Source organism: Monodelphis domestica, chromosome 1, assembly GCF_027887165.1.
Source record: "Monodelphis domestica isolate mMonDom1 chromosome 1, mMonDom1.pri, whole genome shotgun sequence".
Classification (NCBI taxonomy): Eukaryota; Metazoa; Chordata; class Mammalia; order Didelphimorphia; family Didelphidae; genus Monodelphis; species Monodelphis domestica.
Window position 1 is genome coordinate 270,265,344 of NC_077227.1, and position 27,628 is coordinate 270,292,971.

The 27,628-nt window shown below is 36.0% G+C and overlaps 1 protein-coding gene across 3 annotated transcripts in view; it reads left to right on the forward strand.

The window, feature by feature from the left end:
* The first annotated feature begins 137 nt into the window (after nucleotides 1–137).
* SLC38A6 (solute carrier family 38 member 6) overlaps nucleotides 138–27,628 on the forward strand; it is an 85,018-nt gene continuing 57,527 nt past the window's right edge. For 2 of the 3 annotated variants that reach the window (XM_003339468.3, XM_016427993.2), the window contains exons 1-4: nucleotides 138–273; nucleotides 4,420–4,550; nucleotides 6,576–6,649; nucleotides 19,941–19,993. In XM_003339468.3, coding sequence (XP_003339516.2) covers nucleotides 151–273; nucleotides 4,420–4,550; nucleotides 6,576–6,649; nucleotides 19,941–19,993 — 381 coding nt within the window. In that variant the 5' untranslated portion in view covers nucleotides 138–150. The remainder of the gene's footprint in view (nucleotides 274–4,419; nucleotides 4,551–6,575; nucleotides 6,650–19,940; nucleotides 19,994–27,628) is intronic. The other variant, XM_007472977.3, reaches the window with a different exon arrangement.

Genomic DNA, 27,628 nt, shown 5'->3' on the forward strand with positions numbered 1-27,628 from the left:
CGTGGGTCGCCCTGCTGCGACTAAGGCTGGAAGTGCGCGCGTGCGCGCGAGAAAGGTGTGTGGTTCTGTGGAGGCGGGGCCGGCACTGGTTCTGAAGGAGGAGAAGGAGGTGGAGAAGAAGGAGGAGTCAAAGGAGGAGGCTAAGGCAGCATGGAGAAGTCTTGGGGAAGCATCTATGCCTCGGAGCGGGGCTGGTATGTCTCCGCGCGGCAAAATCAGGGAGAAGAGACGGAGGAGCAGGAAGAGAAAGAATCGAGTCCTTTGCTCCGCAGCGTGAGTGTCAGCGGGGAGGCAGGAAAAGCAAGGGTGGAGGAGTCAGCCCCGCCCCCCCCCCCATTCCTTTGGGGCTTTTGCCAGGTTCTTTAGCGCGGTTCTACCTTGAGCTTTGGGGCTAGCAAAAGTTACCTCCTGCTCCAGACGCCAGGACCTTCCCGCGTCTTAGCCACCTTCACCGGTGGAAGAGGACCCTCCCTCATCCTACACCTGCAGGGGTCCCAAGGGCTTCCCCGCAGTGGAGTCGGGAGACCTCTCACGTGAGCCTCAGAGCTGCTGCAGGTGGAAGGCACTGTGCTTCCTCTTTTATTCCCATTCAGCAAAGTGGCTCCCTATTTCTTTCCCTAGTGTCAAATAGAAAAGCATTGGTTTGCCATTTAAAGCTTTTCACACTCCGACCCTCCCCTTTTCTTCCACGTACTCAGCGATCCTGGGGCACTGGCACATTCATCCGACACTCCATCCATTCCCCGACTCCGAGCATTTTCACTGACTTTCCCCTAGTTCTCCTTGTTCTGCACCCTCACCCCGGATTCTTGGCATTCTCTCTCTCGCCCGACTTCCCCGATTTGAGGTCACGAAAAAAAAAATGCAACTTCCTAAAAGATGTTCCTGATACACACACCACCTTAATCTTAGTGCCTTCCCTCTAAGATTGCCCCAATTTGTCGAGTATAGATCTTTATACAGCAGTTTGCTTAGTCTTCCATTTTTAGACTAGGAGTTTTTTTTGAGAGCTGAGGCTCTTTTTGCTTTTCCTTGTACTTAATTGATGCCTTAATATACTTGTTGATTGGATGAGTGAATATTTTGATTCTGTGACAGGTCTCCTACTCTTTCTCATAGTTCTCCAACTTTTTGCTTCAGGCATTCTCTTATCTCCCATGCCTGAAATGCTTTCCCTTTCTCCATTTATCTACTGATATCCCTGGCTTCAAGTCCTAAGTAAAATTTTCCCTTCAATGGAAGCCTTTCCTAAACTCTTCTAAATTTCAATGGTTTCTCTCCTTTAACTATTCTTATTTATCCTTTACATATATGTTTGCCTGTGGTTTCAAAGGCAGGGACTATTTTTTTGTTGTTTTGGAAGGAGATCCCCAAATATTTAGTACAGTACCTGGACATAATAGATGCTTAATGTTTCTTGATTGATGTCTTGATTGATTGATGATAGAGGTCATTCTTATTCAGGTACATATTATTAATCTAGGTCAGGGGTTCATAACTTATTTTTCAGGAGACTTATGAACTTGGAAGAGGAAAAGAAAACATCTTTATTTCAATATAGTTTCCTTTGTAAATCTTTGTATTTTGTGCATTTAAAATCATTTTTTTCTGAGATAATGCCAAAAGTGACAGAGAAACAGTGAAATCCTCCAGATCAGATAGTTTCCAAACTTTCTTCAATTCAGAAATTCCCTAATGATAGAATAGTTGTTTAAGTAAGTCAGGAAACCTTTCCTCCATTCTAAGGTCTGAATGGTGTTATAAGTGAATGCTAGGTTCTAGAATTGTTAAATGAGAAAGACTCTGGTAGGTGTGAAGAAACCATAAGTAGCTATGTCACCTCGAACAAGTTATTTTTTTTTACCACTTTGGATCAAAATTTCTATATCTGTAAAATAAAAGAATTGGATTAGATTGCTGATAAGGTGTCTTTCAGCTCTAAATTTTGGTCCTTTTCATTTCTTTCATTCTCAACCTCAATCAAAGAAATGCTGAAATGTGGTTGCTCTAAGTATTTGACAATCCTACCCAAATAACATTGAGAAAGATGGTATCCTTGTGATTTGGAATTTGGACCCTAGGAATGTTGAAAGGCCACCTAATTAATTCATTAATAATTCTACCTATAGAAGGTGGAATTTTTACTGGGACTTGAAGGAAGCCAAGGAAGCCCAGAGGTAGAAATGAGGAGAAAAGTATTCCAGGCTTGGGGAACAGCCTGAGAGAATGCCTGAAGCCGAGAGATAGAGAGTTTTGTTCCTGGAACTGCCTGGCCAGTGAAGGGGAGTGAATAAGGAAAGTAAGTAAACTAGAATAGCAGCTCCCAGGCTAGACCAAACAAACCTTTCTTTTCAACAACTCAGAAAGGTGGATAGTTAAAATTATTGCCAAAAAAAAAAAAAAAAGGTAGGGTGGGGGTGGGGCTTTTGCTCATTTAGGTGGAATAATCCTAGTACAAAAAGGAAGCTAGGAGCTGCATGTGATGACCAAGCCTAGGATTCTGTGATTCATTGTTATTTATTACTGTTTTTATCATCTTCCCATTTCTGTTTCCAGTAAAGTAGTACCTCTTTAAGAAGTATCATGAAATACTTCTTTTTCTAACTGAATTGTATGTCAGCCAGTTATGTCATGACTCAAGGAGTTCTTATGTTAATAATATTAGTAGCTCACATTTATATATCTCTTGATATTTTGCAAAATGCTTCTCTCAGAATAACCTTGTAAGGTGAGTATAATAAGTAATGTTGTATAGATGTTCTGTTTTACAGATGAGAAAACTGAAAGAGAGATGAAATAGCTTGCCCATTTGTGGTCACATGATAGTAAGCAGTGGAAGTGGGCTCAAATTGAAGTCTTCTCCAAAATCTGCTGCTGTTACAGACAGGTTCACACATAGGCACATGCATGTGTGAACTCATGCATGCAGGAGACAGGCAAGGTGAAGAAACAGTTTACTGATAGACTGGTTATCTCTGGAAAAAAGAAGAAAATCTTAATAGAAGCATTAACAGTTCCCAAACCTTAAAGTTCAGAATAAGGACATTGTAATGGCATTTGGTTTTGACTCTTCATCTCAAGTCCCTGCAAAAAATTATATTTGGCTTCTGGAGATTTAATATCTCCATATTATTATCTAATAATATCTCCATAATATTATTATTATGTACTTTAAAGTTGGCCTGTACCAGATTTGAAGAATTGAAATATATTCTCTTAACCATCTTCCTTTCTATTTACTTAGCCTTTGAAATATCAGTTCAAGTTAATACTAGGAATTATTAATAGTATGACCTATGGTAAATAAGATGGTATTAACTGTTTTTATATATGAGTTGTATTGATGTTTTCATTCTTCTGAGCTGTTTATTGTCTTTGTATCATTAATGACTAGTCTTTAATGTGACCCACATTTCTTTTGTATGGATGTCCTCATAATAGTCTTCTGAAACAACTGCTAATCTGATGATGCTGGAACAGTATCACCATTAAACTGCCAGGATAGGAAGCCAAGGATCTCCCCCTTTCCCAGCCCAAACTTAATCGCACATTTTCCATCGAACACTGAATACTATTTTCAGTTATTACTGACCCCTTCATCTCTACCTCTGCTGAAGGTAGACCAAAACCCTACTCTGCTTTGATCCTTGGACCCACTACCCTTTACCCAGCAGTCATTGGTTAGGGAACATCTGTCATATCATTTTGCCTGCCAGACATTTAGTACCTCTTGGCTTTTCCATCTGCCATGAAACTGAACCCTCCTTTATGTGTTGTCTTATCCATTTGGCATGTGAGCTCCTGAGAGCAGACCGTCTTGCTTTTTTTACTTAATTCTCCAATGTTAGCATAGTGCTTGGTTCATAGTAAGTATTTGCTAAATGCTTTTTCATTTATCCATGCCTCAAAATTGGTGAGGGAAAAAAGCCAAACAAACAACAAAACCAGTATGTACTTGGTGAGCTGGCACCAACAAAAGAATTTGTTTTGAAGCAAATTGGTTTTAGGTGATTGTCTTTCAAACTCTTTAGACCACAAAGACTCTCACAACCCAAGGGGAGAAGCAGGGAAATTAACCATGTTCAGACAGTTATTTCAAGCAGGATAGAAATGGGGTATCTTGAGAGACTAGGATAAATAGTTTCAATACTGTTGGGGGGGAAAATATATATATAGATATATATATATATATCTATATATATATATATCAGTGCAGTAATAGCTACAGAAAAGAAAACATACATTTTCATTCAGATTTTTACCAAGCACCATAATATCCTTTTCAGTTCAGAGAAAAATATTTGGAAGAATAAATTAGGATATCTGTACAAAATCCTAGTAGTTCCTTGGATAGATGTGGCTTCCAGTAAGTTAATACTCAAACTATTATTTTATTTTATTTTATTTTTTTGCTTATAGGGACTTCAGAATCATGAATCCCCAGGCATTTCTTTTAGTTTTGCAGTGTTTAATTTAATGAATGCCATTACTGGAAGTAGCATCCTTGGTTTGGCCTACATTATGGCCAATACAGGTATTATTATATTTAGGTAAGTGTTCTTTTATTTGCTCCTATTGTCATTAATAATTACAGGTTCATTTATGTAAGACATTGTCAGATATTAACCAAAATAAATTAAAGAGATTTGACCTGGATTTTATGTTAGGGGTACTACCTTTATCCCCAACTATCCTTGGGCTATAGGTGGCCCTTCTTTACATATGAAACAAAATCCTCCTAATTCTGTATTAGAAATTTTTTATTTTATTCTCTTCACTGATACAGATTAAAATCAATGTCTTATTCCTCAGTATGTTTTTTGTGAGCTACTGTTTGTAGAGAAAAAAAAAAGTTATCTTGTAATACCCAATCCAGTAATTGATGAGCCTCTCCTAAATTGGGTAGGTAGATATTCCAACAAAAATCAGATAATCTGAGCCTGTTATTCAAAGTCTTTCCAGCTTGTCAGAACCTGCTTGACTTTAGACTCTGTAGCATAGCCTTTAAGAGCTTCAAAGCACCTCCACAAAGGGGACTTTAATGGAAAAATTCATTATTAGTTTAATGGAATCTGGTTTAAAGCAAGCTTTAAATCTCTAGTCAAAAAAAGGAGGAAAAACAGCTTTACCCAGTAACTTGTATTTTAATCTAAAAATATGACTAATACAAAATTCCTAATGAAAAGTTGATCCCTTCTCTCTCATACCTTAAAGAACTGATTCATTCTATGCCATTGTAGACAAGATGATCATGTTTTATCAGTCATTCAGATAACATCAATTGTAAAAGGAAAATTAAGCATGTAATCTCATTCTTCTCCTTACTGATCTTTTCCTCTGTAATCTTTTTCCCTTACTGACAATCTCACATGCTTCATTTTTTGAAAACCAATCATGTAGTCTTCGTTATACTTTCCTGAAAAAAATTAAGTTTTTCAGTTATGAATTTAAAACAAAGCATTGAAAATGTAGTTCTATTCTATCTCCTATAATTTTTAGGGAAGTTAATTTGTACTAATTACCCAATTTTTGTAATCAATTTTGTTTTCATGTGAGAGATCAAATAGCTTTCATTATTTTGAAACAGGAATATTATAAGCCAATCTTTAGACCGGACATAGTAATAAATAAAATCTAGTTTTCAAACATTTTATTTTGTTAGCTTGAACAACAGATGTATCTTTAATTTGGCCTCATCTATAAATATGAGAAGCAGCCTTTATTAGTGGATACAGTGTCAGCACTGGAGTCAGGAAGACCTAGCTTAAAGACTTATTTCTGACATGTGCTAGTTGTGTATTGTAGGCAAATCACTTTACTCCTCAGAGACCCTAGATAGTTCTTTAAGAAACTATAAATTATAGATGAGTAACTGATCTGCATTAATAGAAAGAGTTTCCACATTAGTTTGCTTCCCACATTGATAAAATCACAGTTCTTGGCAATGTGTATGTGTGTGTTTATATGAAAAAATCGAAGAAAGTATGTAAGAAAGAATTCCGGTTATAATATTGAATGTTTATGTGATTTGGAAAATTGTTAATAAAAGTAAAATACTTTTGTTCTTCAAGTCATTAAAAACCTTTTGTGAGTTGTAGATGATTCCCTCAGCCTAATTTTACATGACTTATCCCCTTTTGCTACTTATTAACATTGATGTTTATAGCAAGGTCAAGGGCTGACAGTTTCTTCAACACCTTTTCAGGTGATCTCTTGGAAACAGTAGGATGCTTCTTTGCACCTCCCCAAGAAAAACTCTTGGGGTAATAGTGCCTCATTTCTTAGTAAGTAGCTGTAGGAGTTGGGTATTTTCTATTTCCAAGAGAATTATGTATATAATGTTTTTCAACTGCATTTTTTTCTTTAAAAGAAACAGTATATGAGTATATAATTATCTGGCATTTCGGATTGTAATCTTTGAAGAAGATAGGATTTCCAGATTAAATTTAGTATAAATTAGTTCAAAATGAAATTTTTATCTATAAGTAGAAAACCCTTAAGAAGGTAGGGAATTTTTTTTTTGGAAGAGTGGACAAAAACAAACTTGTTTAACAGTGTGTCATTTTATGTTTTAGTATCATGCTACTGATAGTTGGTATCTTGGCTTCTTCCTCGGTTCATCTTCTTCTTACTATGTGTATTCAGACAGGTGAGTAAAAAGAGTATATGCATGTTATAGAATAAAGTAGCCATTAAGCCTGCCACTGACTTTCATGAGATGAGCACATCTAACAGGGAGGGTGAATTAAGGCTTCTCAGAAGGTCAAGATGGACAGTTTTAGTCCTGTAGAAAATACATCAATACAAAATGATGCTTCCAGAAAAAGGAAAAAACTAGCATTATCAGTTATGCTTTAGTATATCTTTTTCAGGTTAGGGGATAAATAGCAACTGAACAAATGAAAATCAGATAGATTGCTTAGTCCTTGTGCTTTTAGTGAAAAAATAGATGAATATTTATCCTAACCTTCACTTCTTTGGCTAGCCATTCAGTAAACAAGTGCTGTTGGGCATACAGAGGGGTAAAAAGAGTGGGCAAGTCAGTGCAAATATATCATCATAACATTCTCTGCTAACAGTGGTCAGTAGCATCATCTTCATATACAAGAAAGTATAGTTCAAAGTCTAATTTCCTTTATTTTTAAATTAACTTTAAGTAGCTCTAGACCTCTAATTTCAGCTCTGTGGGGAACACTCAGGATGGACCCTCCCTTTTTTGATATAGATGAGCATTTTATGTATAATTTATATGCTTACAAATTTCTCTGGAGCACTGAGAGTTAAAGTAACTTGCAAATACCATTATATGCCTATTATATCTGAGGAAGGACTTGAATTTAAGTCTTCTTAACCGCAAAGCTGATTCTCTGCTGTACTGTGCTGCTTTTTATTTCTTCATGTAAAGTACTTATTATTCCTTAGTTTTGACGGTTTAGTGCAGACTCTTTATTTTATATATTCTTCCTACCTTGGATCTTAATTTGGGGGAGATTAATTTTAAAATACTTTAGCCTGTTGTAATGATTATGTATGTTTTTCAGATAATGAACAAATTACTTGGTTGAGCTAGCTGTTTCCTGATTAAAGTATAGATTTATCAACCTACCCACACCAATTCATTTTTGGCAGTTCTAAAAATATAATGCCTATCTATGTTGTTTTTCTTAATTTAGGGCATTATAAAGTAAGAAATCATTTTTCTTTCTTCCCTAACCTCCTTTGCTCTAAGTAACCTACTTGGATTCTTCAACTGGCTTCTTCATGATCCTTTACAGGTACTACTGCCTCCTTCTGTTGATTGAATTCCTTCAGTTATAAATGTACTCTCCTGAGGTAGGCTTCTTCTTTTTTTTTCACTTTAAACATTATTTTATTTGGTCATTTCCAAACAATATTCATTGGAAACAAAGATCATTTTCTTTTCCTCCCCCCCCTTCCCACCACCTCTCCCATAGCCGATGCATGATTCCATTGGGTATCACATGTGTTCTTGGTTCGAACCCATTTCCATGTTGTTGGTATTTGCATTAGAGTGTTCATTTAGAGTCTCTCCTCAGTTGTATCCCCTTCCCCCCTTTAGGCAAGCAGTTGCTGTTCCTCGGTGTTTTTACTCTCATAGTTTATCCTCTGCTTGTGGATAGTGTTTTTTAGATCCCTGCAGATTGTTCAGGGACATTGCATTGAGACTAATGGAGAAGTCCATTACCTTTGATTGTATCACAGTGTATCAGTCTCTGTGTATAATGTTTTCCTGGTTCTGCTCCTTTCGCTCTGCATCACTTCTTGGAGGTCGTTCCAGAATCCATGGAATTCCTCTACTTTATTATTCCTTTTATTTTTATTTTTTTTAAAATATATTTTATTTGATCATTTCCAAGCATTATTCGTTAAAGACATAGATCATTTTCTTTTCCTCCCCCCACCCCCATAGCCGACGCGTAAGTCCACTGGGCATTAGATGTTTTCTTGATTTGAACCCATTGCTTTGTTGATAGTATTTGCATTAGAGTGTTCATTTAGAGTCTATCCTCTGTCATGTCCCCTCAACCTCTGTATTCAGGCAGTTGCTTTTTCTCGGTGTTTCCACTCCCATAGTTTATCCTTTGCTTATGAATGGTGTTTTTTTCTCCTGGATCCCTGCAAGTTGTTCAGGGACATTACACCGCCACTAATGGAGAAGTCCATTACATTCGATTATACCACACTGTATTAGTCTCTGTGTACAATGTTCTCCTGGTTCTGCTCCTTTCACTCTGCATCACTTCCTGGAGGTTGTTCCAGTCCCCATGGAATTCCTCCACTTTATTATTCCTTTTAGCACAATAGTATTCCATCACCAACATATACCACAATTTGTTCAGCCATTCCCCAATTGAAGGGCATCCCCTCATTTTCCAATTTTTGGCCGCCACAAAGAGTGCAGCTATGAATATTCTTGTACAAGTCTTTTTACTTATTGTCCCTTTGGGGTACAAACCCAGCAGTGCTATGGCTGGATCAAAGGGCAGACAGTCTTTTATCACCCTTTGGGCATAGTTCCAAATTGCCCTCCAGAATGGTTGGATCAGTTCACAACTCCACCAGCAATGAATTAATGTCCCTACTTTGCCACATCCCCTCCAGCATTCATTTCTTTCCTTTGCTGTCATGTTAGCCATTCTGCTAGGTGTGAGGTGATACCTCAGGGTTGTTTTGATTTGCATCTCTGATTATAAGAGATTTAGAACACTTTTTCATGTGCTTATTAATAGTTTTGATTTCTTTGGCTGAGAACTGCCTGTTCATGTCCCTTGCCCATTTATCAATTGGAGAATGGCTTGATTTTTGTACAATTGATGTAGCTCTTTGTAAATTTGAGTAATTAAACCTTTGTCAGAGGTTTTTATGAAGATTGTTTCCCAATTTGTTGCTTCCCTTCTGATTTTAGTTACATTGGTTTTGTTTGTACAAAAACTTTTTAATTTGATGTATTCCAGATTATTTATTTTGCATTTTGTGACTCTTTCTAAGTCTTGCTTGGTTTTAAAGCCTCTCCCTTCCCAAAGGTCTGACATGTATACTATTCTGTGTTCGCCTAATTTTCTTATAGTTTCCTTCTTTATGTTCAAGTCATTCACTCATTTTGAATTTATCTTGGTGTAGGGTGTGAGGTGTTGATCTAAACCTAATCTTTCCCACACTATCCTCCAATTTTCCCAGCAGTTTTTATGGAATAGTGGATTTTTGTCCCAAAAGCTGGGATCTTTGGGTTTGTCATATACTGTCTTGCTGAGGTCACTTACCCCGAGTCTATTCCACTGATCCTCCTTTCTGCCTCTTAGCCAGTACCAAATTATTTTGATGACCGCTGCTTTATAATATAGTCTGAGATCTGGGACTGCAAGGCCCCCTTCCTTTGTATTTTTTTCATTATTTCCCTGGATATCCTTGATCCTTTGTTCTTCCAAATGAACTTTGTTATGTTTTTTTCTAGATCAGTAAAAAAATTTTTTGGAAGTTCCATGGGTATGGCACTAAATAGATAGATGAGTTTGGGTAGGATGGTTATTTTTATTATGTTGGCTCGTCCTACCCATGAGCAGTTAATGTTTTTCCAATTGTTCAAGTCTAGTTTTAGTTGTGTGGAGAGTGCTTTGTTGTGTTCATAAAGTTCCTGTGTTTGTCTCAGCAGATAGATTCCCAAGTATTTTATTTTGTCTAAGGTAATTTTGAATGGGATTTCTCTTTCTAGTTCTTGCTGCTGAGCTGTGTTGGAAATATATAGAAATGCTGATGACTTATGTGGGTTTATTTTGTATTCTGCAACTTTGCTAAAGTTGTTGATTATTTCGATTAGCTTTTTAGTTGATTCTCTAGGATTCTTTAAGTAGACCATCATGTCATCCGCAAAGAGTGATAACTTGGTCTCCTCATTGCCTATTTTAATGCCTTCAATTTCTTTTTCTTCTCTAATTGCTACTGCTAGTGTTTCTAGTACAATGTCAAATAATAGAGGTGATAATGGGTATCCTTGTTTCACTCCAGATCTTAATGGAAATGCATCTACTTTTTCCCCATTGCAGATGATATTAGTTGATGGTTTTAGATATATACTGTTTATTATTTTTAGGAACGACCCTTATATTCCTATGCTTTCTAGTGTTTTTAATAGGAATGGGTGTTGTATTTTGTCAAAGGCTTTTTCTGTGTCTATTGAGATAATCATGTGATTCTTGTTGGTTTGCTTTTTGATGTGGTCAATTATGTGGATGGTTTTCCTAATATTGAACCAGCCCTACATCCCTGGTATAAATCCTACTTGATCATGGTGAATGACTTTTCTGATCACTTGCTGGAGTCTTTTTGCTAGTATCCTATTTAAGATTTTTGCATCTATATTCATTAGGGAGATTGGTCTATAATTTTCTTTCTCTGTTTTTGGCCTGCATGGCTTTGGAATTAGTCCCATGTTTGTGCCATGAAAGGAATTTGGTAGAACTCCCTCTTTGCTTATTATGTCAAATAGTTTGTATAGTATTGGGGTTAGTTGTTCTTTGAATGTTTGATTGAATTCACTGGTGAATCCATCAGGCCCTGGGGATTTTTTCTTAAGAAGTTCTTTGATGGCCTGTTGGATTTCTGTTTCTGATATGGGATTATTTAAGAAATGTATTTCTTCTTCTGTTAGTCTAGGCAATTTATATTTTTGTAGATATTCATCCATGTCACCTAGGTTGGTATATTTATTGCCATATAGTTGGGCAAAGTAGTTTTAAATGATTGCCTTAACTTCCTCTTTGTTGGAGGTGCTGTCCCCCTTTTCATCCTTGATGCTGTTAATTTGCCTTTATTCTTTCCTTTTTTTAATTAGATTGACCAGTACTTTGTCTATTTTGTCTTATTTTTTTCAAAGTACCAGCTTCTAGTCTTGTTTATTACCTCAATAGTTCTATCACTTTCGATTTTATTAATTTCTCCCTTAATTTTTAGGATCTCTAGTGTGGTTTTCTTCTGGGGGTTTTTAATTTGTTTGTTCTCAAGATTTTTGATTTGTATTTCCAATTCATTGATCTCTGCCCTCCCTAATTTGTTAATATATGCATTCATGGATATGAATTTTCCTCTAAGTAGTGCTTTGGCACCATCCCATAAGGTTTGAAAGGATGTCTCACCATTGTCATTTTCATCAATGAAATTATTAATTGTTTCTATGATTTCTTCTCTAACTAACCGATTTTGGAGTATCATATTATTTAATTTCCAATTAATTTTTGATTTGGCTCTCCATGTACCCTTTCCGATAAATATTTTAATTGCGTTATTATCTGAAAAGGTTGCATTTATTATTTCTGCTTTTCTGCATTTGAATGCCATGTTTGTGTGACCTAGCGTATGATCTATTTTTGTGAATGTGCCATGTGGTGCTGAGAAGAAGGTGTATTCCTTTTTGTCCCTATTTATTTTTCTCCATATGTCTATTGACTCTAATTTTTCCAAGATTTCATTCACCTCTTTTACCTCTTTCTTATTTATTTTTTGGTTTGATTTATCTAAATTTGATAGTGGTTGGTTCAAGTCTCCCACTAATATGATTTTACTGTCTATTTCCTCCTTCAATTCTCCTAGTTTCTCCATTAAAAATTTGGATGCTATACCATTTGGTGCATACATGTTGATTAGTGATATTTCCTCATTATCTGAAGTCCCTTTTAACAGAATATATTTACCTTCCCTATCCCTTTTGATCAGGTCTATTTTTGCTTTGGCTTTGTCAGATATCATGATTGCAACCCCTGCCTTCTTTCTATCAGTTGAGGCCCAAAAGGTTTTACTCGATCCTTTAATTCTAACCTTGTGAGTATCAACCCGCCTCATATGTGTTTCTTGAAGACAACAAATGTTAGGGTTTTGGGTTCTAATCCAATCTGTTATTTGTCTACGTTTTATGGGTGAGTTAATCCCATTCACTTTCAAAGTTATGATTGTCACTTGTGGATTCCCTGGCATTTTGATATCTTCCCCTAGTTCTGACCTTTCTTCTTTAGCTATATCCTTTTGAACCAGTGATTTACTTTAGTTCAGTCCCCCTAGTCCCCTCCCTTGAGATGCTTCCCTTTCTAGCCCCTCCCTTTTTATGCTCCCTTCTTCTCCCCCCTCTCCTTCCCTCCCTTTTTATACCCCCTTCCCCCTCCCCCTCCTTGATTTTCCTTTCTTTCTTACCCTGTTGGATAAGATAGAATTCAGGATCCCACTGGATCTACATGTTCTTCCCTCTCAGATTTGATTTCACTGAGAGTAAGGTTTAAGTAATTCTACTTCACGCCCTCTTCCTCTCCTTCTCATATGAGAGTTCTTTCCCTCCCCTTCCCATGTGTATCTTTGATTGGAAAAGATTATTCTATTTTGTCCCCCTCCCTATTTCTTGAAGTAAATGTTAATATTATCGACGATTCCCCCCTCCCTTTTTCTTTCTTTGCCCCCCTTTCACCAAATCTTCTTGATGCCCCAATCTTTCCCTATGCATGATTCTTCTAACTACTCTTATGATGCATACAATTTTTGAGAGTTACACAATACATTCTCCCCACATATTAATATATATAATTTGATATAAATGTAGTCCTTATAGAAGAGAGTTTGACTTAAAGAAAAAAGATAAGATTTATCTCCATTTCCCTTTCTTTCATATTTACCTTTTCATGTTTCTCTTGCTTTCTGTGATTGGATGTCAGATTTTCCACTAAGTTTTGGGCTTTTCTTAGCTAATGCTTGGAAATCTTCTATTTTGTTGAATGCCCATACTTTCCCCGGGAAGTATTTAGTCAGTTTTGCTGGGTAGTTGATTCTTGGTTGGAGACCCAGCTCTCTTGCCTTTCTAAATATCGTGTTCCATGCTTTGGGGTCTCTTAGTGTGTTAGCCTCTAAGTCCTGTGTGATCCTTATGGGAGCCTCCCTATATCTGAAGCTCCTCTTCTTGGCTTCTTGTAGGATTTTCTCTTTTTCTTGGAAGCTCTTGAATTTGGCGATTACATTCCTAGGGGTTGTCTTTTGGGGATTTAGTATAGAGGGTGTTCTATGAACACTTTCTATTTCTATTTTGCCCCCTTGCTCCAGAACATGTGGGCAATTTTCTTCTATAATCTCCTGTAGAATAGCATCGAGGTTTTTGTTTATCTCTGGTTTTTCGGGGAGACCAATAATTCTGAGGTTGTCTCTTCTTCCTCCGTTTTCCAAGTCTGTGACCTTTTCAGTGAGATATTTTATGTTTTCTTCTAATTCATTAATTTTTTGGCTTTGCTTTATTGATTCTTGCTGTTTTGTAATCTCGCTGTCTTCCATTTGCTTAATTCTGGTCGTTAGGGACTGGTTTTGCTTTTCAGCTTTGTCTGCCCTTCTATTAGATGCTTCCAGCTCTTTCTCCAATTGTGAAGTCTTGTCTATCAGACTACTGATCTCTTTATCCCATTTTTCTTTCCAAAAGGTTTCCATCTTTTGGGCATGCTCGCTGTCTTCCAGTTGCTTAATTCTGGTTGTTAGGGACTGGTTTTGCTTTTCAGCTTTGTCTGCCCTTTTATTAGATGCTTCCAGATTTCTATCTTTTGGGTCAGCTCCAGTTTGAGATCTTCCAGAGCTTGTGGATAGTTTCCATTTTGGGAGGCATGTTCTGATTTTGTTTGGATTTCATCCTCATTCTCTTCTTTTCCTTGGGTACTCCCTCCATAAAAGTTTTCAATAGTCACGTTTATCCCCCGTTTCTTCTTGGACGCTTGATTTTGGGACATGTGAGCCATCCCTTTGGTGGTTTTATTCCACTTTCTTTTTTTGGTCTGGGGTCTGGGTGATATGGGTGGGTTTTCTGTGAATTTAGGTTGCCTCAGACTAGTTCTTCCCAGCCTCGGAGGTTTCTTAGAGCGCGGGGTCCCTGTGTTCAGCCCAACCACCCAGGTGATCAGCGCAGCCCTCCCAGGTATTAAGCTCCGCCTGGGTGCTCAGCGCAACCTCCCCGGAGTTCAGTTCTGCAGCCCCCTGTGCTCAGCACAGGATTCTCCCGTGAAACCGCCCTGAGAGGTCGTTTCCTTGTAGTCTTTAGATCCCAAGGACCCTGGGGTGCCCCCCCCCCCCCCCAGACAGAGACGCTGCTCACTTCCTCGCTGTCCCAGTGAGTGCTCTGATAGCTTACTCTGGTTTGGTAGGGGGGGGAGGGGAGGCTCAGTTCACGTTTTTGTGCGAGCTTTTCCTCCTCCTTATAGTGTGGAAATGTTCAAACCCCATGTACCTTTGTTTCTGTGGGGTACTGGAGAGTCCCTCCATTCTTCCATGCTCTTTTGAGGTAGTCTATTTTGTTCAGTGCCGGGGAGGGGAAACGAGTCGCGTCTAGATTGCAACCATGTTTTGGTAGGCTTTTTTTAATATGTGATATAATAAAAATCTGTATTTGATTATTTTAAAAGTTTTTTTTATTAGAATTATAATACCCAGTTATTATTTGTTAGTCAGGTAAAGGATTATATAGAGCTTTTATAGTTAATTTTGTCATAAATTTTCATGAGATTAGCAGTATGGAGAGTTTTTCATTTCATTTCTTTGTTTCTTTTTTTTGTTTTTGAAGCAAAGGACTTCATTCTCCAGCTAGGGACATAATCTACAAGTCTTGTACTCTGGACTCTGAGTCTCAAGGCATTTTTCCAGATTTCTAATTGGTAGATGGATTCTGCATCAGTCTTAAGGTAGTATTAGAATTGGTTGCTATACAGAGTTTAGATTGTACATGGAAGAGTTTTCTTTTAGAGCTCAGATAAACTCATCCCTCATTGCTGAACAAAGAAAATAGGTGTCAGTTAACAGATATCTTCTTTTAGGTATCTTTAGTGCTGAGATAGTCAGTAGAAGAAGGGATACTTATGCTCAGAGTTTTGTACAGTGCACTAGGGGAGGCAGAATACAAAAATACCTAAAAAACAAGTAACAGAAATTAAAAAATAATCTGCCATTGTACAGAGACTTATGAATAGGGCAATATTACTAGTGAAACTAGAGGTGGATCTAATCTGAAAACATGGTATGAATGAGGTAAGACTTAAAAGTTGTTTTTTTTTTCTAAACCCTTACCTTCTGTCTTGGAATTAATACTGGGTATTGGTTCCAAGGCAGAAGAGTGGTAAGGGCTAGGCAATGGGGGTTAAGTGATTTGCCCAGGGTCACACAACTAGAAAGTGTCTGAGGCCAGATTTGAACCCAGGACCTCCCATCTCTAGGCCTGGCTCTCAATCCACTGAGCTACCCAGCTGTCCCCAACACTTGAGAGTTTTAATGAGAGCAGGGGTACATTTTGGCTGAGAGGATTGAGATCATTGTTCAAGACATAGGAAAAAGTAAAAAAAAGGAAATGGAAAGCATGAGACATGGTGAAGTGAAAGATAAGGGCAGTTCAGTAAACTTTATAAAGACTAGAATCAGAATTTTTAATTTTTAAATAAGAGATCATAATCTAACAGACACATAAATTTAGAGTTGGAAGGGACATTAGTAGTTCTCTAGTATAGTATCTTCATTTTTTTGAAGTCTGTAGGGATTATGTTATTTACCCAAAGTCATGCAGGTAGTAGTTGTTATACATGGGATTCAAAGCCAGGCCCTCTTCTTTCATAGCTACTGTTCTCCATAGCACTGAGAGCCATTGTAGGATTCCAGATCATTGCTCAGAATGTCTCAGACATAGAAAAGTACTTCTAATTTTTTTTCAATTTTGAAGAAGTACTGGGACAGTGACTAAAAGACAGCATGTTCAAAACAGTTCCTGGGGAAAATGATTCTTCCTTTTAAGAATAGGATACAATGAAGGTGGAGAGATTGGAGTCCAGGATTTTTAGGAAAGTAGTTAATGGGTTGTTTAAAGTTGTGGTTTTAAAGTTAGCAAGATTGTGATGGGATACAAAGATTACCAGGTAGCAAGATTCAGGGATGAACAAAATTTAGGGTCAGGGAGGAATTCAAAATTACCAATTTGGATGACTGAGGAGATATAAAAAATTCTTTGAAAAGCAATGAAAAATTGGCATTAGGGAATATTATTTTAGACATGTTTATGTGGCAAGTGATATACTATATAGATATATATGGATATAGATATATGTGAGGTAGTCTACTAGACTAGAGAAGTCAGAGCTAGAGATCTTAAGGTTTTCCATATATTTGGAAATAGAAATGTTCAATAATTAGTTGGCTCAGGACCCATAATTAGATGGTAAAAGAAATATAACAGAAATTAAAAGAGAAGATGTGGTCAGAGAAGTGAGAGAGCATCTAGAAATTATAATGTATTGAAGATGAATTTTATGTATTTATCAAAGTTGAGCCAGTAACTAACACTATTGAAAATAGTAGATGTCACATAGTAATTGGCCAATAAGTGTTTTATGAGTTAATGAATGAATTAATGATTTTAAATAATTGACCTTTATGGTTGATTTACAACTAAAAGGAAACAGGATAGGTTGGAAAACATGACAACTAAAGGAATTTTGAAATAATAGGGGAACATTCCACAAGGCCAACTTTCTGAGGGTTGAACTATATTTGAATAACTTATGTTTCTCAACCCAGATCCAAAGATAATATTACTGCTGCTGAGAAGCCTGAGCTTTGTACTTCACCCAGGATTTATTAATTGTCCTTTTTCATTGAAGAAAAAATGCAGAGTAGACAGTAACTAGATGGAAATATTCCACATGTTCATGAGAAGCAGCTTTCCAAACTGTTCCTGTGAAGACTTAACTATTTGCCAGACCAAAATAACCATGACATATGCCTCAGTGGCACATTAAATAAGATTTTCTCTCCTGTTTATTTGATTAAGATTTACAGACTTTCAGACTCCTCAAAACACAACATTGATTTGTCTAATATAAAATATATATAAAAGGTCTCCTAAAATAGATTCCTCTCACATGTTGATGATTGTTTCCAGTTATTTATTTAACATGGGTTGTGCCAGGTACTGTTAAAATGAATTCCTGTAAAGGATGAAAATAATTCTGTCTTTTAGATTGTTTCTGTACTATAGGGCATGCTATTAGAGAGGATAATCATTCCTTCTATTATTTTGATATTTTTCAATATGCTTATTTCTTCACAAGTCAGCTTTAACAATAGTAGCCATATGGAGGAAGAGGTGGGACCAGAAGGAACAAATGCTTAACAGCAATAAAACAAGAAAAATTACAGTAAATAGCCTTGAAAAGTCAAAACTTTATTTAATTGAATCTTCTTTTAGGATGCAGATGAGGGGAGAGGTTGAGTTTGTTAACATTTAACAGGATTTTTTATAGAGTATATCAGCATCATTCATTAGTAAGTAAATAAATGGAGATATTTCATTTAATTTATGACTTAGAAGCATAAAAATCATTATTCATATTTCAGACATAAACAAGTACCCTTAATGTGCAATTCTGTAGTGCCCATATATAGTCACCAGACAGATATTTTAACTAGAAGTTCAGCATTCTGAATTGAGAATGGTGCTCTACTCTCAGACTTGAAACATACTATATTCTCAGTGATTCTTTTTTGTTGATCTCAAATTGAGTCATCTCATAGGATCACAGAATTTTAGAGATACAAGACCAAATTTAGAGATTATCTAATCCAGTATGTAAATGAGAATCTGAATACCAGAAAAGCTAAATTCACTTGCTCCTACACAGTAAGTCTACAGGGCCACTGCTATTAAAGTTATTTTGACATTTTTCAGTTAGTGATCTTCTTAGCTTTGAGAGGATTAAGAAGTTATACTTTAAGAAACTTGGAACTGCAACCCATATCTCTTTTCTTTAAGTCCAGTAGTGTTTATAAAGTACAACATACTTCAGACTAGATTGTTCACAAACAACTAGAAACACAATTATTATTGCTGTAGTATGTTCCACCCACATCTTTTAAAATTGTTAGAACTTGCATAGGGAAAGTAAATATAGTTACAACATTTCTAGAAGGGATTAATATTTCTTGAGAAGTAAAATTGTTATTTTAATTTTTAGCTAGAAAAAATAGTTTATTTTTTGTAATTAAATTATAGCTTTGTACCTTTTAATGAAGATATTGGCTTTTCTTTTTACTGATGATAAATGTTTGTTTAGCACCTCAATTTAAAAATAACCAACCATACATAAGTTTTTTTGAAAAACATCCAAATAACTTAGATATTTTACTAACTGACTTTAAAACTGATAACTTTGGAAGTAGAAAATTATAGTACTCAATTGAATAAACATTTTCAAAGTTCCTAATATGTTTAAGGCACAGAAGATACCAAAAAAAAAAAAAAGAAATAGTTCCTACTTTGAACCACCTTAAATTCTAATGATATAATGTAAGGGGGCACAAAACTTTTAATGTAACATAATTTGAGAAGGAAGAAACTTTAACATCTGGGGAAAAACCTCATAGGAAGTTTAGAACTAGGAAAGGCCTTAAAGATTGGTTAGTACAACTCCTTCATATATGAGGAAACAGAGGCACAGGTCTTCTGGATACTACTATAGTTTATTTTCTACTATATCACACTCTCTTTCTCACTTTAACTTAAAAAAATATTTTTTTAGGTCTTTGAGGTGTTTAAAAGAATATATAATTAATGACTTACAAAATAAGCAACTTAAGGTAATTGTTTTCCTATAGTAAGAGTTTTGGGAAAGCCTACACTCAAAATCTTCCCTTACAGACTGTCTACAAGTAGTATTATGCTATTTGAAAGAAAATATATCATCATTATTATTATTATCCCAAGTGACCTGAAAAAAAAATTCTTTGAAAGTACAGCAAGACTTTATTTGACTCAATCTCTCCAGGCCTTCAGTTTCCAAAGCCTGTTTCCTATATAAGTTTACATAGTGAAAGTATTATAGTGGATTTTTCAGCCTTAGAGATCAGTGGTCACTTTTTGCATTTGTCCCTTTTAAAATTTACTACAGGGTAATTTATTTGACAGGACTTGCCCATTGTAGCTAGTGTACTTTTTAGTCCTTTCTTAAGAATGATAGCTTAATTTACAAGATTTTAAGGCAACCTCTGACCTATTATATTGGATTAGGCTCCAGTTTTATAAGACCATTCCAAAACCTTTTCAGTTTGAAGTTTCAAATCCCAAAGTACCAATATCTGGACTAAATTTCTTCAAATTCAACAAAATTTAATTATATGATATTGTCGGAGATCTCTGTTATATATTCTTAAATCAAGCAATGTCTATTACTTGGAATGGAAGGAAACAAAACATCTCTCAGGAAGAACTCTCCTGTGTGTGATTGATTCCAATTATTCTGGACCCATGAAAATTATGACATAATTTACTTAAAATCATAAAGTAAATTTTGGATAAAATAATATCTAATCCATTAAATATTTTTACAGCTTTTTATATAGGCGATTAAAAATATTACTATTCTTTTTTCTCCTGACAGCTGTTACATCTTATGAAGACCTTGGTGTTTTTGCATTTGGATCACTTGGGAAGGTAACTTTTTTTTCTCCTGACTATTGACCAAATCCAAACTGAATAATATTTTCCTCTATTTCTTATTAAGAGAATGATCAATGAAAAGTATTTCATTAAGAAGTTAAAAATTAGGAGAATAATAGGAAGCACATGGGAAACAAAACAAGAATAAAAAGGAAGACCAAAGGAAAAAATTACATAATTGACTAATGACTGCTATTTATGTTCCAAATGTAGGTTGTACCTCTTCCTAGAAGATATGGTGAGGACTCAAGGAATTCCTTTTTATACTCAAAGTTCTTAGAAAATATGGAATATTTCTTTTAAAAATGGAACATTTCTTCTATGGGGGTTGGGAATAAGAATCTGAAGTGGAAGAAGAGCAGCTTGACCTTTATTGGGAGGTTAGAGAGTGGAAAACTACGACTCAGAGAGGGAACAAAGGGAAATAGACAAGTATAAACTTTAAGCTTAAAAAGTGATATAATAAAGTCATAGCAAACATCATGTGAGAGGTCATCTATTAAAAGACAGTAGAGGAAAATAATGGTAGTTGGGGACTTCCTTGCTCAGAGATATCAAGGCAGCTAATTATCAAACTGATAACATTAGACAGGTTTGTCATCTTCTCAGAGCCTGCATCTAGTCCTAGGACTTTCATTTAATGCTTGTGAGATTTAGGTAAGTCATTTAACCTCTCTGGATCTGTTTCTTCCTCTTCAATGGATGTTTGGACTAAATGGCTTCTGAGGTAATTTCCAGCTCTTCTTTGGTGACAAATTTATTATTTCTCCCAAGACTATGAAAATGTATGACTAGTACCCAATTCTGGTGATCCCTAGAGACAGAAGTGATGTTGCCTGAGGGAACATAGAAAATATTGGCAAGGATTACAAAATCTTGGGCAAGAAAGTAAAAGGCCTAGGGCATAAGCTCTTTTTCCTTCATTCCTGTCCATTGAGAAAAATAATAGATTCTTATTTTGTTCTTTTTTCTGCAAAGGAGAATGATTTTTACACTAGAACTAAGAGAATTAAAGTTGCTACTCAAGATTACTAAAGCGATAAGAAAATACCTAGTTGGTCTTGATGAATTCAGGTCACCTGATCCAGATGAACTGCATCTTAGGGTACTGACAGAAATGGCAGATCTGTTTGCCAAGCCAACATTAGTGATATTTGAAAGGTCTTAAGTCTTTTATGGACTCCACAGGACTGGAGATGGGCAGATGTCCTGATTTTCAGAAAAAGGAAGAGATTAGAATCTTCAAATTGTAGGCCAATGAGCTTGACTGGTTCCTGAGAAAATTTTAGAATATGTTGTTAAAGAGGGGGCAGGTAGGTGTTTGCAGAATACAGAAACATAAGTAGGTGATTGGATGAAAAGTGTGGCATGATTTTATAAAAATGTTAGGAGTGCTAAAGTTCAGAGTGAGATGTGGCTGCTAGTGCAACTCCAGACAACCAAAAGTATTGGGGGATTTTTAAAGCTATCTTGGAGGAAAGAAAAAGATAAAAGAGGAGGTAGGACAGATATTTGGAATGGACAGGGTGAAGAAGACTGATAGTAGAGAGAAGGCAGAGGTGCTTAAGTCTTTGTTTGCCTCTTCCAGTGAGTATGTCCTTTGTACTGGAAATGACCAAACAAAAATTTCTATTTAGGAATTGATGCCCAAGACAAATGAGATAGTAAGTGAGCATATGGTTGTCTTTAATGATTTTGTCATTTAGTCCAAATAAGAGCTAACATTTATATAGTGCTTTCTATGACCAGGCACTGGACTAAGTGCTTCACAATTATTATTTGATTTTCACAATAGCCCTAGAAGGGAGGTACTATTATTATCCCCATTTTAGAGATGAGGAAACTGAGGCAAACAAATTAAGTGACTTATTCAAGGTCATACAGCTACTATTTGTTTAAGTCTGGATTTGAACTCGATTCTTCTTAGCTCTAGGCCTGCTACACTATACAATGAACCTGATATCCTCATGTTTTGAAAAAAATGACAAGCCTATTTTAGTGATAACTGAAAGATCATTGAGAATGAGAGGAACACCATATAGGAGAAAATATTACTGATTTTTCAGAGAAAAGAGAAATGATTCAACAAATGTAGGCCAATGAGCCTAATTTTGAGTTCAAGGGAAATGCTAGGATAAATCATTTAAGAGGTGGTTAGTGAACATCTAGCGATGCATTATTTGCAGAGTGAGCGGGCTTCATCAAGAACAAATCATACTCAATCAACTTTATTGCTTTATTTTTTTTTCAACAGTTATTAAACTAGTAGATCAGGTGATGGCTGGGAATGTAGTCTGCCTAGAGCTTAGCATACATTTGATAAAGTACCTTGTGCTATTTTTATAGAAAAGATATTAAGGGACTAGATTAATTACAATTAAATGCATTTAGAAATTGTGGAATGGCCAAACACAAAAAGCAGCTATTCTGTTTTCTATGGTTCAGTATTAGTTTGGCTGGCCATCTGCAGTTGAGTTCTGCTCATCACTGTGTTTGGCTTTTTAACATCTTAATCAGTGACTATGATAGAAGATTAAATGTCATACTTACCATATTTGCAGATGATATAAAGCTGGCAGGAATTAAAAGCTCATAGGGTGGCAGTCAGGTTTCAAAAGATCTTGATAGGTTTCCACTCTTATGTGAATCAAATAAGGTAACTTCAGTAGGGTTAAAGGTAACTTATATTTGGGTACAAAAAGTCAGCTGAACAAATATGGAATGAGAGATCCTTGAAGAGTGGCATAGTGGATAGCAAATTGGTCTCAGAATCAGGAAACCTGGGTTTAGCTTCCCTCAGGCCTCTTGACACTTTCTGACTATGTCACTCTGGGCCAATCCCTTCATTAATTAATATCCCAAACAACCCTTTTAAGATTATCAGTCATAGGGAGCAGCTAGAGATGTAGAGGCGTAATCTGTTGTCATTCCATCTTTTCCTGTGCCTTACAATTTCTAACCCTGTTCTTCATTATCACCTTGACCTGAAGTCCCTCTGTTCTACAGTTCTTTCCTAAGCTATCACCCTGCATTGGCTACACTCAACTTCCTTTCCCTTTTGTCCCCTTAGTAACCAGTTTAGTTTTACACTATGCTCCATTCTCTTACTGCCGGTGATCATGTCTTGCTCACTGAATCTATTCATCTCCTTTTGTTACCATCTAATGTGTCTCCTCCCTTTCCTGGCTAGGTGCTTCTCTTTTACTCTTTTCTTACTACTTAATGGACATCTCAAATGAAGTATTTTGTAGAGATCTTATGCTGATCACAGCCAAAACAGATACCCAATTTTTTATTACTTATTCTTTTTTTCCTATTATTAAATGGAGCTGAGAATATCTTGGAGCCAAGCTGACTGGACCACCTCAGTATATATTTATGTAACAAATCAGCTGGGCAATGACATTAACTAGGTCATTACTTCATCAAGGCAGTTAGTCCATTTATACCAGAAGTCAGCAAATTTTTCCAGAAAGGTCCAGATTATGCCTATTTAAGCATTGTGGGTCAAGAAGCAAAATTTGAGGATACTTATATAGTAGGTACTTGTATAATAAACTATACATATTTTATTGATGAAATTTAAAATATAATAATAATTATTTTTAATTTTTTGTAATATAAGTCTGTAGATGAGAAAAAATGGAATTCTTTTTGGAGGATGATATCTTAGTTGAGGTTCAAAATTATAGTTCCCTGTTATCAAAATCTATTGCAAATGTTTTATCTTTATGATGTTTTGTAATGAGATTTTGTGTGTTTCAACTTTGAAAGTCTTTTCATGAATTATAGGTATGACTAAATACAATTCCCAATTTATCACTGTATGATTTTGAATATATTAATTATTTAGAAGGCATCTGTAGAATGTTGTTAGATTTTTTCTTGATATTTGCCTTTTAGTATATCATGTTGCAAATTAATAATTTCCTATTGAAAGCTAAGTGGAAGTGCCTTATTTGCAAAGTGGATCTTAAAATGTGGAAATTTCTTTTGCATTTGCCTGATGGACTGAAAAAATGCTACTAGAACTATAGTCAAATCTACTGTAAATTTGTATGGGAGTGTGGATCTCACTTCTTGTTTTAACTTTAGATTTCACAGGAAATATATAAATAAGTGCAGTTGTCTGGGGGGTAGCTGGGTAGCTAGTGGATTGAGAGCCAGGCCTAGAGACAGGAGGTCAAATCTGGCCTCAGACACTTCCCAGCTGTGTGACCTTGGGCAAGTCACTTAACCCCCATTGCCTAGCCCTTACCACTCTTATGCCTTGGAACCAATACCCAGTATTGATTCCAAGACAGAAGGTAAGGGTTTTTAAAAAAGAAAGGAAGGAAGGAAGGAAGGAAGGAAGGAAGGAAGGAAGGAAGGAAGGAAGGAAGGAAGGAAGGAAGGAAGGAAGGAAGGAAGGAAGGAAGGAAGAGTTGTCAAGTTGACTTTATCACAGTAAAAGTTTCATATATAAGTGCAGTTTTGCCTTATGATTTTATGTGGAATTCATTAAGAAACATTATAAAGTCTGTAGCAAGCACAAGTTTCCTAAACCATTTAGTATTTGATAATAGTGGTTGAGGGTAGGTCTCAATCAGACCTGAATTGTCTCAGCCTTGAACTCAAAAAGTTGTAATGGAAACTTCCCTCTCTTCTTTTCTTGTTTTAACATGATTATGCACTGTTAATAAAAAATAAATAATGTCATGGTATAGTGGTACACATGGCGTTTGAAAGACTGTTGAGTTATAATTACATCACTGCAATTTGTAGGGCTGTGTGCATCAGTGTGAAGCAACGAGAGCCAAATGAAGTCTGTAGTAATTACTCATCTCTGTCATCATAGTGTGAAAGCAGTCATAGACAATATGTAAACAAATGAGCCATGACTGTGTTCTATCAAAACTATGGACATTGAAATGAGAGTGTCAGATTGCTGACCACTGATTTATGCCTCCCTAATCAATATACTCCACTACTCGCCACAGTGGATTTCCCAAACCTTTTCATCCCTCTTTAAATCTCTCCTGGTTCCCCCTTTCCACAGCCTTTTAGCTGAGGACATTGCTTCTTATTTTACTGAAAAAACTGAGGTCATTCTCTTTGAGGGCACCCTACTATGCTTCTTTCCTCATCACTCAAGGTGTCTTCTGTCACTTTCTCTTCTTGCAACTCTATCTCTTATGAAGAGGTGGCTTTTCTTATTTCTACATGTACATGCAAGCCCATTTCATCCTCTTTTCTCCAACAGATTGTCCTCTTTATTATCCCCATTCACACTAACCTTTCAATTATCCTCACTGTATCTATTCATCTTCTTTAGTTATCCTCTTATATCTCTCCTCCCTTTCCTGCCTAAACTCCTTAAAAAAGTCATTGACAATAGGTGCCTCTGCTTCTTTTCATTATTAATGGACACCTCAAACTGAATGTTTTTTAGAGATCTTAAACTGAACAGAGCCAAAACAGAATTCACAACCCCAAAACCTCCTCTCTTCAAAACTTCCTTATTGGGGGTTCCTCATCCTCCAAGTTACCCAGGCTCACAACCTAGGTGGCATTCTCAACTTTCATCCCTCATATTCAGTCAGTTGCCAAATCCTCTTAATTCTACTTTTACACTATCTCAATTCACCCAGTTGCCATCATGATGCCTTGATTATTACAACAGCCTGCTGATCATTTCCCTGCCTCAGGAATCTCCCCACTCCTTTTCATTCTCCATGCAGCTGCCAGACTGATCTTCCTAAAACATAGATTTGACCATTTCTTATCCCCTTTCACCCCAACCCAGACCCTTGACTTGACTAAGCTTCATTGATTCCCTTTTGCCTTCAGGATCAAATATAAAATCCTCTGTTTAACTTATAAAACCTTTCATGATACTATCCCAGGAATTCTCTCCCTCCTTATGAAGGCCTCCTGGCTTCCTTCAAGTCCCAGTTAAAAACCCTTCTGCAAAAAGCCTTTCCTAGTCTCCCTTTGGGCTAGTGCTTTCCCCCTGCAATTGTGTTCCATTTACCTGTTTATCTTTTATGTGTGCAATTTGCATGTTATCTCTCTCATTTAGCACAGTGACTGCTTTTTGCCTTTTTTTTTTGGTATCTCTAGATCTTAGCACAATGCCCAGAACATAGAAAAACCTTAATAAGTGCTTCATGGCTTATGTACTTTGTTCAAGGTCGCAGAGCTAGTTAGTGGCAGAGAGAACTAGAGATGAAGTTTCCTGACAACTATTTTAGTTTATTTTTCATGTTCCCTGTTTCCACAAGTAGTCACAAATTGACTCATCCCTGTCACAAACTACCTTTTTTAATAATCCATTTCATTTCCAGTGTCCATTCTTTGTTATAAAATGTTCTCCCTCTGGCATATGATAACTGTAAATGTGGGGAAATCACTTGGCCTCTTGGGGCCTCTGTTTCTTCATCTATAAAATGATGGATTTGGATTAGTTGGCCTCATGACTCCTTTCAGCTCTAAATCTATATAATTTGTGTTAGGGGAGGAATAGATATACATTGGTTATCTATTTTATTTTGTTCTCTTTTTGATCTGATTTTTTTTTATCTGATTTTTCAGATTTTTTTGGTGTAGGGAATTTATGGTGAAGACATTCATACTAGTGCAGATACCCAACTGTATTCAACTTATATTCTTAGAGTTGCCTGGAGGAATAAAGGTTATGACTTATGCAGGAACACCTAGCTAGTATATTTTAGAAGCATAATTTCAGTCCAGGCCTTGATGAATTCAAGGTCATATCTCTGTCTTTTAAGCCCTGCTGATTCTTTTTGTATTTGATAGAACATTTAATGAAGTTTCTGATGATGAGAATGAGAGGAAAAACAATAATCATAGCTAATATTTACGAAATACTTTGGGGTCATGAAATGCTTTTACCTTCATTAAACTCACTCAGTCCTCACATTAGCCCTGTAAAATAGGTAATATAGATATTGTTACACCATTTTATCAATGAAGAAACTAAGACCCACAGACATTATGTTATATTATACTAGAAAGAAATAGAATCAGAATTAAAACTCAAGTCTTCCAGCTCCATGGCTAGTGCATTCAAACATACTGCATTGATTCAGGAAGATAATTGAAAAGGTGATGGTGAAAAACATTCTGAGTTTATAATCAAACTAAGACAAACATGTTTCAAAAACACAAAAAGACATGTTTTAATCTCAAACTACCATTATGAGTTAGTCTCTTAGTGATACGAATGGACTAAATCTTTGGCAAAGTGAAGAATATGATAAGGATATGAAATTGATTATAAAAGTTCTTGATAATTATCCTTGATGATAATTTTTATTTCTAAGAGAACAGGATGTTTATTGTATAAAGATATAAATATGAGAATGTATTCAATCATCAAGGAACTTCCTGCATGTGGTTTGACTGAAGAACACATTTGTTGAAGGTTCAATAGAAGAAAATGTTTTAAGAAAACATACTGATTAGTTCTTCTTGATTTATAAACATGCCTCTAAGCATCATCACTATCATCACTGTTAATTTGCATTAGCATATACCTCTGGGTTTCTTACTTTAGCATCAGTTTTCTAGAAGAGTATATATTGCCAAAGAAGTGAAACTTATTAATTGCTTAAAATAAGCAAAGTG